The sequence below is a fragment of the Oncorhynchus tshawytscha genome, linkage group LG30 (genome assembly GCF_018296145.1).
Source record: "Oncorhynchus tshawytscha isolate Ot180627B linkage group LG30, Otsh_v2.0, whole genome shotgun sequence".
NCBI classification, from domain to species: domain Eukaryota; kingdom Metazoa; phylum Chordata; class Actinopteri; order Salmoniformes; family Salmonidae; genus Oncorhynchus; species Oncorhynchus tshawytscha.
This window is the reverse complement of record NC_056458.1, coordinates 49,078,806-49,097,465: the sequence shown is the minus strand read 5'-3', so window position 1 is coordinate 49,097,465 and position 18,660 is coordinate 49,078,806. Positions and strand designations below refer to the sequence as shown.

The window sequence follows — 18,660 nt, the reverse complement described above, 5'->3', positions numbered from 1 at the left end:
AATAGAGTACGGTAGAATAGAGTACGGTAGAATATAATACGGTAGAATATAATACAGTAGAATAGAGTACAGTAGAATATAGTACAGTAGAATATAATACGGTAGAATATAGTACAGTAGAATAGAGTACAGTAGAATAGAGTACAGTAGAATAGAGTACAGTAGAATAGAGTACAGTAGAACACTGTAGAATAGAGTACAGTAGAATAGAGTACAGTAGAATAGAGTACAGTAGAATACAATACAGTAGAATACAATACAGTAGAGTACAGTTTATACATATGAGATGAGTACAGCAGTATGTAAACATTATTAAAGTGATTAGTTAGTAAATGCAGTAGAATATAATACAGTAGAATAGAGTACAGTAGAATATAATACAGTAGAATAGAATACAGTAAATACATATGAGATGAGTAAAGCAGTGTGTAAACATTATTAAAGTGACTAGTTAGTAAATACAGTAGAATAGAATACAGTAAATACATATGAGTAAAGCAATATGTAAACATTATTAAAGTGACTAGTGTTCCATTATTAAAGTGGCCAGTCATTTCAAGTCTATTGATATGGGGCAGCAGCCTCTAAGGTGCAGGGTTACGTAACCGGGTGGAAGCCGCCTAGTGATGGCTGTTTAACAGTCTGATGGCCTTGAGATAGAAGCTGTTTTTTCATTCTCTCGGTCCGAACTTTGATGCACCTGTACTGACCTCGCCTTCTGGATGATAGCGGAAGGAATAGGCTGTGGCTCGCGAGGCTGAGGTCCTTGATGATCTTCTTGGCCTTCCTGTGACACAGAGTGCTGTAGATGTCCTGGAGGGTAGGCAGTGTGCCCTCTGGTGAGCCCTGCAGTTGTGGATGGTGCAGTTGCCGTACCAGGCGGCGATACAGCCCAACACAATGCTTTCAATGGTGGATCTGTAAGTTTGTGAGGGTCTTATGGGCAAAGAGACACATTTCTTCAGCCTCCTGAGGTTGTAGAAGCACTATTATACTTCACCACAATGTTTGTGTGGGTGAACCATTTCCGATTTCAAGCTTTTCACAATCTCCACTGCGTCCTGTCCACGTGGAGTGGGGTGCTCCCTCTGCTGTCTCCTGAAGTCCACGATTTTCCTGGCACCACTCCGCCAGGGCCCTCCTTCCTGTAGGCCGTCACCTACAACTGCTGTGTCGTCTACAAACTTGATGATTGAGTTGGAGACGTGTGTGGCAACGCAGTCATGGGTGAACAGGGAGTATAGGAGGGGGCTGAGTACGCACCCTTGTGGGGCCCCTGTGTTGAGGATCAGCGACGTGGAGGTGTTGTTTCCTACCTTCACCACCTGGGGGGGCAGCCCGTCAGGAAGTCCAGGACTCAGTTGCACAGGACGGGGTTCAGACCCAGGGCCCAGAGCTTAATGATGACCATGGTGAGCACTATGAAATTCAGAGCTGAGCTCTAGTCAATGAACAGCATTCTTACATTGGTATTCCTCTTGTCCAGATGGGATAGGGCAGTGTGCAGTGCGATGGCGAATACGTCATCCGTGGATATCTTTGAGGCAGTATACAAATTGGAGTGGGTCTAGGGTGTTGGGTAAGGGGGGGGGTGATATGATTCTTGACTCGTCTCTCAAAGCTCTTCATGGTGACAGAGTGCTACGGGGCGATAGTCATTTCATTCAGTTACCTTTAGCTTTCTTGGGTACAGGAACAATGGTGGGCGTCTTAAAGCAAGTGGGGACATCAGACTGGGATAGGGAGAGATTGAATATGTCCGTACGTAAACACTCCAGCCAGCTGGTCTGTACATGTTCTGAGGACGCGGCTAGGGATGCCGTCTGGCCCGTCAGCAATGCGATGTCTTGCTCACGTTGGCCACGGGAGCGGTGGTAGCCCATGGGAGCAGTGGTAGCCCACGGGAGCAGTGGTAGCCCACGGGAGCAGTGGTAGTCCACGGGAGCAGTGGTAGCCCACGGGAGCAGTGGTAGCCCACGGTAGCAGTGGTAGTCCACGGGAGCAGTAGTAGTCCACGGGAGCAGTGGTAGTCCACGGGAGCAGTGGTAGTCCACGGGAGCAGTGGTAGTCCACGGGAGCAGTAGTAGTCCACGGGAGCAGTAGTAGCCCACGGGAGCAGTGGTAGCCCACAGGAGCGGTGGTAGCCCACGGGAGCAGTAGTAGCCCACGGGAGCAGTAGTAGCCCACGGGAGCAGTGGTAGCCCACAGGAGCAGTAGTAGCCCACGGGAGCAGTGGTAGCCCACAGGAGCAGTGGTAGCCCACAGGAGCAGTAGTAGCCCACGGGAGCAGTGGTAGCCCACAGGAGCGGTGGTAGCCCATGGGAGCAGTAGTAGCCCACGGGAGCAGTGGTAGCCCACAGGAGCAGTGGTAGCCCACGGGAGCAGTAGTAGTCCACGGGAGCAGTGGTAGTCCACGGGAGCAGTAGTAGTCCACGGGAGCAGTAGTAGTCCACGGGAGCAGTGGTAGCCCGCATCAGCGGTACTGTGTTGCCCTCCAAGCAGGCAAAGAAGTTGTTTAGCTTGTCCAGGAGCAAAACGTCATTGCAAGTTTTCCATTTATAATCCGAGAGAGAGCCATATACACGTCTCGTGTCTGAGCCATTGAATTGCAACTCCACTTTGTGTTTGTATTGATGTTTTGCCTGTTTGATACAGAGGGCATAGCTGGACTGTTTGTGCTTGACCATATTCTCGGTCTGTAGTTAAATTGTGCTTTCAGATTTGCACAAAGTGTATGTTTCATGATTAACTACTCCACCTTTCTTTTTCCTGGAGAGTTCTTAATTTCTGTTGATGTGAAAGACTGAGAACCCAGCTGGCTGTATGGACGGGGACAGTATATCTGGAGAGAGCAAAGATTCTGTGAAACAGAGTATGTTACAGTCCCTGAAGTCTCTCTGGAAGGAGATCCTCGCCCTGAGCATGTCTACTTTATTGTCCAGGGACTGAACATTAGCAAGTAATATACTCAGAAGTGGTGGGTGGTATTCAACGCCTCCTGAGTCGGACTAAGAGTCCACTCCAAACACCTAGTCTCTGCCGGTCATGGAGCAGTGGAATTGCCTTGGGGGGTACGAACAAAGGATATAATTTAGAAAAGTCTTATTTCTGGTGGAAACACTGGTGAGATAGATAGATAGATAGATGTATAGATGGAATCCGCTCTGATATCCAAACGTTCTTTCCAGCTGTATGTAGTAATGCAAAGGTCTGAGCTAATAAGACACAAAAAAAAAAAAAATGCTGGAAAGTTGCTTAGGAGTCAGAAACTGAAAGGCCATGTCTATCGGTGCCAACTTGATGTATAGATACAGTGGGGCAAAAAAAGTATTTAGTCAGCCACCAATTGTGCAAGTTCTCCCACTTAAAAAGATGAGAGGCCTGTAATTTTCATCATAGGTACACTTCAACTATGACAGACAAAATGAGGGGAAAAAAATCCAGAAAATCATATTGTAGGATTTTTTATGAATTTATTTGCAAATTATGGTGGAAAATAAGTATTTGGTCACCTACAAACAAGCAAGATTTCTGGCTCTCACATACCTGTAACCTCCTCTTTAAGAGGCTCCTCTGTCCTCCACTCGTTACCGGTATTAATGGCACCTGTTTGAACTTATCAGTATAAAAGACACCTGTCCACAACCTCAAACAGTCACACTCCAAACTCCACTATGGCCAAGACCAAAGAGCTGTCAAAGGACACCAGAAACAAAATTGTAGACCTGCAACAGGCTGGGAAGACAGAATCTGCAATAGGTAAGCAGCTTGGTTTGAAGAAATCAACTGTGGGAGCAATTATTAGGAAATGGAAGACATACAAGACCACTGATAATCTCCCTCGATCTGGGGCTCCACGCAAGATCTCACCCCGTGGGGTCAAAATGATCACAAGAACGTTGAGCAAAAATCCCAGAACCACACGGGGGGCCTAGTGAATGACCTGCAGAGAGCTGGGACCAAAGTAACAAAGCCTACCATCAGTAACACACTACACCGCCAGGGACTCAAATCTTGCAGTGCCAGACATGTCCCCCTGCTTAAGCCAGTACATGTCCAGGCCCGTCTGAAGTTTGCTAGAGAGCATTTGGATGATCCAGAAGAAGATTGGTAGAATGTCATATGGTCAGATGAAACCAAAATATAACTTTTTGGTAAAACTCAACTCGTCGTGTTTGGAGGACAAAGAATGCTGAGTTGCAAAGAACACCATACCTACTGTGAAGCATGGGGGTGGAAACATCATGCTTTGGGGCTGTTTTTCTGCAAAGGGACCAGGACGACTGATCCGTGTAAAGGAAAGAATGAATGGGGCCATGTATCGTAAGATTTTGAGTGAAAACCTCCTATCAGCAAGGGCATTGAAGAGGAAACGTGGCTGGGTCTTTCAGCATGACAATGATCCCAAACACACCGCCCGGGCAACGAAGGAGTGGCTTCGTAAGAAGCATTTCAAGGTCCTGGAGTGGCCTAGCCAGTCTCCAGATTTCAACCCCATAGAAAATCTTTGGAGGGAGTTGAAAGTCCGTGTTGCCCAGCAACAGCCCCAAAACATCACTGCTCTAGAGGAGATCTGCATGGAGGAATGGGCCAAAATACCAGCAACACTGTGTGAAAACCTTGTGAAGACTTACAGAAAACGTTTGACCTCTGTCATTGCCAACAAAGGGTATATAACAAAGTATTGAGATAAACTTTGTTATTGACCAAATACTTATTTTCCACCATAATTTGCAAACAAATTCATTAAAAATCCTACAATGTGATTTTCTGGATTTTTTTTTTCATTTTGTCTGTCATAGGTACACTTCAACTATGATGAAAATTACAGGCCTCTCTCATCTTTTTAAGTGGGAGAACTTGCACAATTGGTGGCTGACTAAATACTTTTTTTCCCCCACTGTTTATAGATAGATGTATACTCAGATGGGAAGATAAATAGATATATACTCACACCCAGCTGAGGTTAGGTGTGTGGTGACAGAGGCTGGGTTGGGGGAGCTGCACGAGAGACGTATTCACCATGGAACTGGGGAGAGAGAGAACACACTGTTGTCTAGAGAATACACACACACAGATGGAAGGACACACATGCACACACACGGACTCACACAAACACACAACTCTGGGACCCCCTTCAGGTAGACACACAGCTGGGAGCCATATTTGGAGAGAAAAGATGAACACAAAAACACACTCAGAAAAAAATGGTTCCAAAGGGGTTCTTCGGCTGTCCCCATTGGAGAATCCTTTTTGGTTCCAGGGAGAATCCTTTTTGGTTCCAGGGAGAATCCTTTTTGGTTCCAGGTAGAATCCTTTTTGGTTCCAGGGAGAATCCTTTTTGGTTCCAGGAAGAACTCATTTCAGGTTCCATGTGGAACCCTCTGTGGAAAGGGTCCTACATGGAACCCAAAAGGTAGTGGTGTAAAGTAGTATTTTTAAGGTATCTGTATTTTACTATTTATATTTTTGATAACTTTTACTTTACTACATTCCTAAATAAAATGTACTTTTTACTCTGTGTTTTCCCTGACAGCCAAAAGTACTTTTACATTTTAAATGCTTAGCAGAACAGGAATATGATGCAATTCTCACACTTATTAAGAGAACATCCCTGGTCCTCCCTACTGCCTCTGATCTGGCGGACTCACTAAACACGCATGTTTTGTTTGTAAATGGTGTCTGAGTGTTGGAGTGTGCCCCTGGCTATTCGTTAATAAATTTAAAAAAAAACAAGCATATCATGCCGTCTGGTTTGTTAGTATAAGGAACATGAAATGACTGAACATTTTACTTTTGATCCTCATGTCACGGCCGTTAAAAGAAGAGGACCAAGGTCCAGCGTGTTGAGCATTTTCTCTTTAAGAGGACGCCAAACAAAACAATAAACACTACAAACCAAACCGTGAAGCTAAAGGCTATGTGCCCTAAACAAAGTCAACTTCCCACAAAGACAGGTGGGAAAAAGGGCTGCCTAAGTATGGTTCCCAATCAGAGACATCGATAGACAGCTGTCCCTGATTGAGAACCATACCTGGCCAAAACATAGAAATACAAAATCATAGATAACAAAACATAGAATGCCCACCCCAAATCACACCCTGACCAAACCAAAGAGAGACATTAAATGGCTCTCTAAGGTCAGGGTGTGACAACTCAAGTATTTTTTAGAAATTATGTTTACTTGTGATACTTAAGAATATTTGAAACCAAATAAGTTTTAGACTTTTACTCAAGTAGTATTTTACTGGGTAACACAATTAAATGTCTTACTAACCTCGGCCAGGGCGAGCTAAGGTATCTTTACTTTTACTCAAGCATGACAATTGGGTACAATTTCCACCATTGGAAAAAAAGGGGTTCTACAAAGGGTTCTCCTATGGGGACAGTTGAAGAACCCTTTGAGGTTCTGGATAGCACTTTTTTTCTAAGAGTGTACTTACTGAGTGCTTCGTTGGCAAGACTATAGGGATTGTAATGTAATGATGCAGTGCAACTTGTCAAACTTCTGTTAATTGGTGTACAGTAACAGATGGTCAACAAGCTCTCACAGTCTCATGTCAGAATGACACGTTCCTCCAATGTTACTCAGGTGTCAAAGTTGATCCAAACTACACATTTTGAAGTGTTTAAGGTTAAGTTTAGGTATTAACTCTGAATGGTTGATTCTCAGCAGATAGTCAGTTGATATTCAGTTGATTATCAGCAGATAGTCAGTTGATAGTCAGTTGATCCTCCTCACTAGATAGTCAGTTGATAGTCAGTTGATTATCAGCAGATAGTCAGTTGATAGTCAGTTGATTCTCCTCACTAGATATTAAGTTGAGTCAGTTGATTATCAGCAGATAGTCAGTTGATAGTCAGTTGATCCTCCTCACTAGATAGTCAGTTGATAGTCAGTTGATTATCAGCAGATAGTCAGTTGATAGTCAGTTGATCCTCCTCACTAGATAGTAAGTTGATAGTCAGTTGATAGTCAGTTGATCCACAGCAGATAGTCAGTTGATCCTCAGCAGATAGTCAGCTGATAGTCAGGTGATCCTCAGCAGATAGTCAGTTGATAGTCAGTTGATCCCCAGCAGATAGTCAGTTGATCCTCAGCAGATAGTCAGCTGATAGTCAGTTGATCCTCAGCAGATAGTCAGCTGATAGTCAGTTGATCCCCAGCAGATAGTCAGCTGATAGTTAGTTGATCCTCAGCAGATAGTCAGTTGATCCTCAGCAGATACTCATCTGATAGTCAGTTGATTCTCAGCAGATAGTCAGCTGATAGTTAGTTGATCCTCAGCAGATAGTCAGTTGATCCTCAGCAGATAGTCAGCTGATAGTCAGGTGATCCTCAGCAGATAGTCAGTTGATAGTCAGTTGATCCCCAGCAGATAGTCAGCTGATAGTTAGTTGATCCTCAGCAGATAGTCAGTTGATCCTCAGCAGATAGTCAGCTGATAGTCAGTTGATCCTCAGCAGATAGTCAGCTGATAGTCAGTTGATCCTCAGCAGATAGTCAGTTGATAGTCAGTTGATCCTCAGCAGATAGTCAGCTGATAGTCAGTTGATCCTCAGCAGATAGTATGTAATAATAATATCCCTTCTCACATCTCACTATCCCTCCTCACATCTCAATACCTGTCCTATCTCAGTATGTATCCTCTCTCCCCACCTCTCTGTCTCTCTCCCCACCTCTCAGTCTCTCTCCCCACCTCTCAGTCTCTCTCCCCACCTCTCAGTCTCTCTCCCCACCTCTCAGTCTCTCTCCCCACCTCTGTCTCTCTCCCCACCTCTGTCTCTCTCCCCACCTCTCTGTCTCTCTCCCCACCTCTCGGTCTCTCTCCCCACCTCTCGGTCTCTCTCCCCACCTCTCGGTCTCTCTCCCCACCTCTCGGTCTCTCTCCCACCTCTCGGTCTCTCTCCACACCTCTCGGTCTCTCTCCACACCTCTCGGTCTCTCTCACCTCTCGGTCTCTCTCCCAACCTCTCAGTCCACACCTCTCGGTCTCTCTCCCACCTCTCGGTCTCTCTCCACACCTCTCTGTCTCTCTCCCCACCTCTCAGTCTCTCTCCCCACCTCTCAGTCTCTCTCCCCACCTCTCAGTCTCTCTCCCCACCTCTCAGTCTCTCTCCCCACCTCTCAGTCTCTCTCCCCACCTCTCAGTCTCTCTCCCCACCTCTCAGTCTCTCTCCCCACCTCTCAGTCTCTCTCCCCACCTCTCTGTCTCTCCCCCACCTCTCTGTCTCTCCCCCCACCTCTCTGTCTCTCCCCCACCTCTGTCTGTCTCTCCCCCACCTCTCTGTCTCTCCCCCACCTCTCTGTCTCTCCCCCACCTCTCTGTCTCTCCCCCACCTCTCTGTCTCTCCCCCACCTCTCTGTCTCTCTCCCCACCTCTCTGGCTCTCCCCATTCCCCCACCTCTCTGTCTCTCCCCCACCTCTCTGTCTCTACTCTCTGTCTCTCCCCCAATCTGTCTCTCCCCCACCTCTCTGTCTCTCCCCCCAATGAAACAAGTCTCTCCCCCAATTCTGGAGTCTCTCCTCCTAAATCTCCCCCAAGTCTCTCTCCCCACCTCTGTCTCTCTCCCCACCTCTCAGTCTCTCTCCCCACCTCTCAGTCTCTCTCACACCTCCCAGTCTCTCTCCACACCTCTCAGTCTCTCCCCACCTCTCAGTCTCTCTCCACACCTCTCAGTCTCGCTCCACACCTCCCAGTCTCTCTCCACACCTCCCAGTCTCTCTCCACACCTCTCAGTCTCTCTCCCCACCTCTGTCTCTCTCCTACCTTAGTATCTCTCCCCAACTCTCATCACCTCTCAGTCTCTCTCCCCAACTCTCAGTATCTCTCCCCACCTCTCTGTCTCTCGTCTCTCAGTATCTCTCCTCACCTCTCAGTATCTCCACCCACCTCTGTCTCTCAGTCGCTCTCTCTCTCTGTCTGTGTCTCCCTCTCCCTGAGATGGGGGGGGTGTCTTGGGAGGATTAACTACTAATGCAAAAGAATGAAACAAGCAATTTGGAGAAAAAGGATCCAACACGCTGGTGAAACACACACACACACACACACACAGCCACAGACCACATAGAACACACACATAGAATGACAGAGAAAGAGAGAAGGACTGTGTGTGTGCTACTCACAGGAACATGAGGGAGGTGAGGCCGGTGAAGGTGTCTTGGGAGATACTTTTCAAAGGGTTATGATCCAACACGCTGGTGAGAGAGAGACAGCCAGAGACCTTATAGAACAGTTATGGAGAGACAGAGAGACAGAGACAGAGAGAGAGAGACAGAGAGAGAGAGACAGAGAGAGAGAGAGAGAGAGACAGAGAGAGAGACAGAGAGAGACAGAGAGAGACAGAGAGAGAGAGAGACAGACATAGAGAGACACAGACAGACAGACAGAGACAGACAGAGAGACAGACAGACAGACAGAGACAGACAGACAGACAGACAGACAGACAGACAGACAGACAGACAGACAGACAGACAGACAGAGCCAAAGACCTTACGGTACAGTCATGGAGAGAGAAGACCGTATACAATACATCGGTCTAAGGCACTGTATCACAGTGCTTGAGTTGTCACTACAGACCCGGGTTACAGACCCTGCAGGCTGACTTGGATTGTCGGTTGAACGGTGTTTCCTCCGACACGTTGGTGCGGCTGGCTCCCGGGTTAAGCGGGCAGGTGTTAAGGAGAGCGGTTTGGCGGGTCATCTTTCGGAGGACGCATGACTCGACCTTCGCCTCTCCCGAGCCCGTTGGAGAGCTGCAGCGATGAGACAAGATCGTAATTGCCACTTTAAGAGCGCACCAGCTGTCAGGAAGGAGGAAGTAAATATAGCTCTTCCGTCTCTGTGTGGGAACTCTTGGTTGGCGTGGCAGATTTGACTGTGTGTGCAACTCTTTGCACGAGTCTTGTTTGTTTTCGGCACGTTTAGTTTGTAAGGTTTTAAGTTCAGTGTTCCACTAGGTGTCTGACTAGGTCTCTGACACCTGTGGTGAATGTTGTTACTGTACTAGGTGTCTGACTAGGTCTCTGATACCTGTGGTGAATGTTGTTACTGTACTAGGTGTCTGACTAGGTCTCTGATACCTGTGGTGAATGTTGTTACTGTACTAGGTGTCTGACAACTGTGGTGAATGCTGTCACTCTACTAGGTGTCTGACTAGGTGTCTGACACCTGTGGTGAATGGTGTTACTCTTCTAGGTGTCTGACACCTGTGGTGAATGGTGTTACTCTTCTAGGTGTCTGACACCTGTGGTGAATGGTGTTACTCTACTAGGTGTCTGACTAGGTGTCTGACACCTGTGGTGAATGGTGTTACTCTTCTAGGTGTCTGACACCTGTGGTGAATGGTGTTACTCTTCTAGGTGTCTGACACCTGTGGTGAATGGTGTTACTCTACTAGGTGTCTGACACCTGTGGTGAATGGTGTTACTCTACTAGGTGTCTGACACCTGTGGTGAATGGTGTTACTCTTCTAGGTGTCTGACACCTGTGGTGAATGGTGTTACTCTTCTAGGTGTCTGACACCTGTGGTGAATGGTGTTACTCTTCTAGGTGTCTGACACCTGTGGTGAATGGTGTTACTCTTCTAGGTGTCTGACACCTGTGGTGAATGGTGTTACTCTTCTAGGTGTCTGACACCTGTGGTGAATGGTGTTACTCTACTAGGTGTTGCCGTTGATTTACTGGAATGGCAACATTGTTGCGAAGCTTTAACCGACAAACCAACGGTTGTATCGGAACGCCAAGTGCAGATGCAAGCCGGAAGGTCACAGCTAAGACCATAGCTCGCTCCAGTGTGGAACTGTAAAGGCACTGGTGTGGACATTTGTGTTTAAAGGGAGTATATTGCTTATAATTGTTGTCTATTTATGAAACGGTATGGGATTGATTATTTGTGCATTGGCCTTTGAGACTTTGGGGACATTTTAAAATGGCTTTTTTGTTTTGAACCGCACACACACACACATTATCGGCAGACTCAACAGCCTGGGCTTCTCAAATGATTGCCTCGCCTGGTTCACCGACTACTTTGCAGACAGAGTTCAGTGTGTGAAATCTGTTGTCCGGACCTCTGGCAGTCTCTAAGGGGGTGCCACAGGGTTCAATTCTCGAGCTGACTCTTTTCTGTGTATACATCAATGATGTCACTCCTGCTGCTTGTGAGTCTCTGATCCACCTCTACGCAGACGACACCATTCTGTATACTTCTGGCCCTTCTTTGGACACTGTGCTAACAAACCTCCAAACGAGCTTCAAAGCAGCTTACCGATCACTGTACCTGTACATAGCCCATCTGTAAATAGCACACCCAACTACCTCATCCCCATATTATTACTTACCCTCTTGCTCTTCTGCACCCCAGTATCTCTACACATCATCATCTGCACATCTATCACTCCAGTGTTAACGCTAAATTGTAATTATTTTGCCTCTATGGCCTATTTATTGCCTTACCTCCCTACTCTTCTACATTTGTACATAGATTGTTTTTTTTAAATAGAGGGTTAGGGTTATATATATAAATACCTGGTTAAATAAAGGTGAAATAAATTCAAATTAAAATGTACCCAACTTCTTTTTCACTTTACCAATCATCTAATGATCACTGGGTTTATTATTGCCTCTGAAGTTGTTCTGGTCATTATTATAGTAGAAGGTGTTATTGGTTGGATGACTGGTGTTTTTGTGAGATAGCCACTGGCTACCTGGCCACTGGCTACCTGGCCCACAGGCTACCCTCTCTACTGGCTATCTGGCCAACAGGCTACCCTCTCTACTGGCTACCTGGCTACTGGCTATCTGGCCAACCCTCTCTACTGGCTACCTGACCAACAGGCTACCCTCTCTATGGCTACCTGGCCAACCCTCTCTACTGGCTACCTGGCCAACCCTCTCTACTGGCTACCTGGCCAACCCTCTCTACTGGCTACCTGGCCAACCCTCTCTACTGGCTACCTGGCCAACCCTCTCTACTGGCTACCTGGCCAACCCTCTCTACTGGCTACCTGGCCAACCCTCTCTACTGGCTACCTGGCCAAATACTGGCTACCTGGCCAACCCTCTACTGGCTACCTGGCCAAACCTCTCTACTGGCTATCTGGCCAACCCTCTACTGGCTATCTGGCCAACCCTCTCTACTGGCTACCTGGCCAAACCTCTCTACTGGCTATCTGGCCAACCTCTCTACTGGCTATCTGGCCAACCCTCTCTACTGGCTATCTGGCCAACCCTCTCTACTGGCTACCTGGCCAACAGCCTACCCTTTAGTCTACTAGTTTGAGCATATACAATAGAAACTATCCAATAGAAACTATCCAATAGAAACTATCCAATAGAAACTATCCAATAGAAACTATCCAATAGAAACTATCCAATAGAAACTATCCAATAGAAACTATCCAATAGAAACTATCCAATAGAAACTATGCAAACTGGGAAAAACAGTGAAGAAAAACAATGAATCTGCACACCGGTAGGTAGATGCTAACAAACATTCACTGTTGTTTTAGCAGCGATTATAACCATGACCAGACTTGTTTTTTTATATATAGTTGATTTTACAATGAACGGACGCTGTGATCAAATGGATCATGTTGAGCTGCATTCCTGTGTGGTAACGTGATACATCTGGTGATACGGACTCAGCTGGTTTCTGTTATTATCTGCTAGCTGCAGAACGGACCAAATCCCACCTTTGGTAGGTCTGTTGTATGAGTGCTTGTGTTTTGTGGTTTATTCACCTTGTGGGGACCAGATGTCCCATGAGGTTTTCGACTGTTTCCATATCTTTTGCCTTTGTTCATAATTGCCCTGACATTGCTCAGTGGTATAGTCAATCGTTTGTGGATCTTCTTGTAGCCATTACCAGATTTATGAAGGTCTACGACCATCTGTCTCTTTTTGTTTTCTTCGTGGTGTTGGATCACAGCGTGATGTTGCATGTGTGTTACCTCATTTTGCTTCCCTAGTGAAAACAGGAAGTGATGTAATGGCTCAATATAGTTCCTTAGATAAACTTAAATACGTGGAATTTAATTCCTGGTTTAATTTTGGTAGATGTTATTTACAATCATCTGTAAAGGTGCCATTAAGTGTGAAACCTTGATTTTGGAGGACATTGATTTTTAATTAAATCAATCAATTATTTTGGTGGGTTCCATTGAAACATTAATAAAGTACAGTATTTATCACATGTTGGTATTTTGAGTTAATCTCTATAATGATATTGTTTATATTTGTTTAATCATTGTTTGTGCCAGTCAGGGGTGCCAGTACAGTGGAGCCCACTGTGTTCCAGTCTGTGCAAAACAGTCCTGTAGTTTAGCATCTGCTTCATCTGACCACTTTCCTATTGATCGAGTCACTGGTGCTTCCTGCTTTAATTTTTTGCTTGTAAGCAGGAATCAGGAGGGTAGAATTATGGTCAGATTTGCCAAATGGAGGGCAGGGGAGAGCTTTGTATGCGTCTCTGTGTCTGGAGGAAATGATGGTCCAGAGTTTTTTTCCCCTCTGGTTGCATATTTAACGTGCTGATAGAAATTTGGTGAGACAGATCTCAGTTTCCCTGCATTAGGGGAAAGGTTTAGGGTTAAGGTTAGGTTAAGGGTTTGGGGATAGGTTAAGGGTTAGGGTTTGGGGATATGTTTAGGGTTAAGGATAGGTTAAGGGTTTGGGGATAGGTTTAGGGTTAGGGTTTGGGGATAGGTTTAGGGTTAGGGTTTGGGGATAGGTTAAGGGTTAGGGTTAGGTTAAGGGTTTGGGGATAGGTTTAGGGTTAGGGTTTGGGGATATGTTTAGGGTTAAGGATAGGTTAAGGGTTTGGGGATAGGTTTAGGGTTAGGGTTTGGGGATAGGTTTAGGGTTAGGGTTTGGGGATATGTTTAGGGTTAAGGTTAGGTTAAGGGTTTGGGGATATGTTTTAGGGTTAGGGTTAAGGATAGGTTAAGGGGTAGGGTTAGGTTAAGGGTTTGGGGATATGTTTAGGGTTAAGGATAGGTTAAGGGTTTGGGGATAGGTTTAGGGTTAGGGTTTGGGGATAGGTTTAGGGTTAGGGTTTGGGGATATGTTTAGGGTTAAGGTTAGGTTAAGGGTTTGGGGATAGGTTTAGGGTTAGGGTTAAGGATAGGTTAAGGGTTAGGGTTTGGGGATATGTTTAGGGTTAAGGCTAGGTTAAGAGTTATGGTTAGGGGATAGGTTAAGGGTTAGGTTTCGTGGATAGATTTAGGGTTAAGGTCAGGTTAAGGATTAGGAGATTGGATTTTGAATGGGATCAATTGTTTGGTCCCCACAAGGATAGTAAAACACGTGTGTGTGTTTCGGCTTTGTACTCACAGCCACCATAGATTACGGAGATCACTGAACACACCCAGTTTGAGAGATGAAATGGAGTTGACACTAAGAAACCTGAGAAAAGAGAGAGAGAGAGAGAGAGAGAGAGAGAGAGAGAGAGAGAGAGAGAGAGAGAGAGAGAGAGAGGAAAACATCTATAAATGAGCATTATTCCTTCTACACAACAGATTTTTGTATTTATTTATTTATTTTACCTTTATTTAACTAGGCAAGTCAGTTAAGAACAAATTCTTATTTTCAATGACGGCCTAGGAACAGTGGGTTAACTGCCTGTTCAGGGGCAGAACGACAGATTTGTACCTTGTCAACTCGGGATATGAACTTGCAACCCTTCGGTTACTAGCCCAACCGCCCCAGGGTAGCCTAGTGGTATGAGATCATCATCCTCCCTTCTCCATCCCTCCCTCCCCTCATTCCTTCCTCCTTCCGCCCTCCTCCCTCCCTCCTCCCTCCACCCCTCAACAAATAGTGACAGCTGTGCCATATAGATTGCAAAATAGTTTAGGTAGAGATTTTCAATGTACTGATTCCTGTGGCACATGGTTTGTGAATACAGAAAACAACTCTGGAATCAAAATAGTTTTTCCATTTTAAAATTGTTATACAACATTCTTGCAACCAATAGAATGCTATATATACAGTATCAGTCAAAGGTTTGGACACACCTACTCATTCAACCAATAGAATGCTATATATACAGTATCAGTCAAAGGTTTGGACACACCTACTCATTCAACCAATAGAATGCTATATATACAGTATCAGTCAAAGGTTTGGACACACCTACTCATTCAACCAATAGAATGCTATATATACAGTATCAGTCAAAGGTTTGGACACACCTACTCATTCAACCAATAGAATGCTATATATATACCGTACCAGTCAAAGGTTTGGACACACCTACTCATTCAACCAATAGAATGCTATATATACAGTATCAGTCAAAGGTTTGGACACACCTACTCATTCAACCAATAGAATGCTATATATACAGTATCAGTCAAAGGTTTGGACACACCTACTCATTCAACCAATAGAATGCTATATATACAGTATCAGTCAAAGGTTTGGACACACCTACTCATTCAACCAATAGAATGCTATATATACAGTATCAGTCAAAGGTTTGGACACACCTACTCATTCAACCAATAGAATGCTATATATACAGTATCAGTCAAAGGTTTGGACACACCTACTCATTCAACCAATAGAATGCTATATATACAGTATCAGTCAAAGGTTTGGACACACCTACTCATTCAACCAATAGAATGCTATATATACAGTATCAGTCAAAGGTTTGGACACACCTACTCATTCAAAGGTTTTTTACATTTAAAAAAAACTATTTTCTACATTGTAAAATAATAGTGAAGACAACAAAACTATGAAATAACACGTGGAATTGTTGAGTAAACAAAAAAGGGTTAAAAAAATCTAAATATATTTTGTATTTGAGATTCTTCAAAGTAGCCACCCTTTGCCTTGATGACAACTTTGCACAGTCTGCATCAAGGCAAAGTGCAGGTTTTCATAACGGATCTCTCTGTACTTTGCTCCGTTCATCTTTCCTCAATCCTGTCTAGTCTCCCAGTCCCTGCTGCTGACTAACATCCCCACAGCATGATGCTGCCACTACCATGCTTCACCGTAGGGATGGTGCCATGGTTCCTCCAGACGTGACGCTTGACCTTCAGGCCAAAGAGTCAATCTTGGTTTCCAGATAATCTTGTTTCTCTGAGAGTCTTTAGGTGTCTTTTGGCAAACTCAAAACGGGCTGTTGTGCCTTTTACTGAGGAGGGGCTTCCGTCTGGCCACTCTACCATAAAGGCCTGATTGGTGGAGTGCTGCAGAGATGGTTGTCCTTGTGTAAGGTTCTCCCATCTCCACAGAGGAACTCTGGAGCTCTGTCAGAGTGACCATCAGGTTCTTGGTCACCTCCCTGACCAAGGACCTTCTCCCCAATTGCTCAGTTTGACCAGGCGGCCAGCTCTAGGAAGAGTCTTGGTGGTTCTGAACTTCTTTAATTTAAGAATGATGGAGGCCACTGTGTTCATGTTCCTTCAATGCTGCAGAAATGTTTTGGTACCTTTCCCCAGATCTGTTCCACACAATCCTGTCTCGGGGGTCTACTGACAGTTCCTTCGACCTCATGGCTTGGTTTTTGCTCTGGCATGCACTGTTAACTGTGGGACCTTATATAGACAGGTGTGTGCCTTTCCAAATCATGTCCAATCAATTGAATTTACCACAGGTGGACTCCAATCAAGTTGTAGAAACATCTCAAGGATGATCAATGGAAACAGGATGCACCTGAGCTCAATTTAGAGTCTCATACCAAATGGTCTGAATAGTTATGTAAATTAAATCAAACCTTATTTGTCACATACACATGGTTAGCAGATGTTAATGCGAGTGTAGCAAAATGCTTGTGCTTCTAGTTCCGACAATGCAGTAATAACCAATGAGTAATCTAGCTAACAATTCCAAAACTACTACCTTATACACACAAGTGTAAGGGGATAAAGAATATGTACATAAAGATATATGAATGAGTGATGGTACAGAACGGCATAGGCAAGATACAGTAGATGGTATCGAGTACAGTATATACATATGAGATGAGTAATGTAGGGTATGTAAACATTATATAAAGTGGCTAGTGATACATTTATTACATCCATTTTTCCATTATTATAGTGTCTGGAGTTGAGTCAGTGTGTAGGCAGCAGCCACTCAATGTTAGTGGTGGCTGTTTAACAGTCTGATGGCCTTGAGATAGAAGCTGTTTTGCAGTCTCTCGGTCCCAGCTTTGATGCACCTGTACTGACCTCGCCTTCTGGATGATAACGGGGTGAACAGGCAGTGGCTCGGGTGGTTGTTGTCCTTGATGATCTTTATGGCCTTCCTGTGATATTGGGTGGTGTAGGTGTCCTGGAGGGCAGGTAGTTTGCCCCCGGTGATGCGTTGTGCAGACCTCACTACCCTCTGGAGAGCCTTACGGTTGTGGGCGGAGCAGTTGCCGTACCAGGCGGTGATACAGCCCGCCAGGATGCTCTCGATTGTGCATCTGTAAAAGTTTGTGAGTGCTTTTGGTGACAAGCCGAATTTCTTCAGCTTCCTGAGGTTGAAGAGGTGCTGCTGCGCCTTCTTCACCACGCTGTCTGTGTGGGTGGACCAATTCAGTTTGTCTGTGATGTCTATGCCGAGGAACTTAAAAAACTTTATACCCTCTCCACTACCACTATTATATTCTGTCTGTTGTCATTCAACCAGTACTCCATTGAAGTTTACAAGGGAATCGGGTGACCTTTGAGTCACATCTCCAGACTGTATTTACAGTCTGTATGCTAAAGCTGACGCACAGTCTAGTTTAAGCCATGCTTTATGGAGAGAGGGTATTGCCATTACTGTGTGTCTGAGCTGGTACATGCTTTATGGCTATAAGAGGAAAAATACGAGATGGTTGTTATTTAGTGGGATATTTAACCGTCTCTTGTAGTTCATCTGGTACTTTACTTTTATGTCCCAATGACGAGGGAGGGAGGCAGGCAGGCAGACAGACAGACAGGCAGGCAGACAGGCAGACAGGCAGGCAGGCAGACAGGCAGGCAGGCAGACAGTTCTATCTCACACAAGGAGAGCGTACCAGCCCATCAACAAAAAAGAGCCTTACTTAAGAGCCTGATAAATCAACCCAAAATGGAGTCTCTCTCTTTGTATGTCTCTGTCTGTCTCTCAATTCAATTCAATTTAAGGGCTTTATAGGCATGGGAAACATATGTTAACATTGCCAAAGCAAGTGAAATAGATAATAAACAAAAGTGAAATAAACAATAAAAAAAATTAACAGTAAACATTACACTCACAGAAGTTCCTAAAGAATAAAGACATTACACATGTCATATTATGTCTATATAACAATGCACAGATGGTTAATGTACAAAAGGGAAAATAAATAAACATAAATATGGGTTGTATTTACAATGGTGTTTGTTCTTCACTGGTTATTTTATGTTCCTTTTGATGGCATAGGAGGCCCTTCTTGCCTTGTCTCTCGATCGTTCACAGCTTTGTGGAAGTTACCTGTGGTGCTGATGTTTAGGCCAAGGTATGTATAGTTTTTTTGTGTGCTCTAGGGAACACAACAGTGTCTAGATGGAATTTGTATTTGTGGTCCTGGTGACTGGACCTCTTTTGGAACACCATTATTTTGGTCTTACTGAGATTTACTGTCAGGGCCCAGGTCTGACAGAATCTGTGCAGAAGATCTAGGTGCTGCTGTAGGCCCTCCTTGGTTGG

The 18,660-nt window shown here is 45.0% G+C and overlaps 1 protein-coding gene across 1 annotated transcript in view; it reads right to left on the bottom strand.

Moving 5' to 3' along the window:
• The window catches only part of rxfp2a (relaxin family peptide receptor 2a), a 181,009-nt gene that overhangs the window by 75,928 nt on the left and 86,421 nt on the right, over positions 1-18,660 (bottom strand). Inside the window, exons 7-10 of the mRNA XM_042309162.1 lie at positions 14,335-14,406; positions 9,129-9,200; positions 4,957-5,029; positions 1,856-2,519 (exon numbers count right to left, since the gene is read on the bottom strand). Coding sequence (XP_042165096.1) covers positions 1,856-2,519; positions 4,957-5,029; positions 9,129-9,200; positions 14,335-14,406 — 881 coding nt within the window. The remainder of the gene's footprint in view (positions 1-1,855; positions 2,520-4,956; positions 5,030-9,128; positions 9,201-14,334; positions 14,407-18,660) is intronic.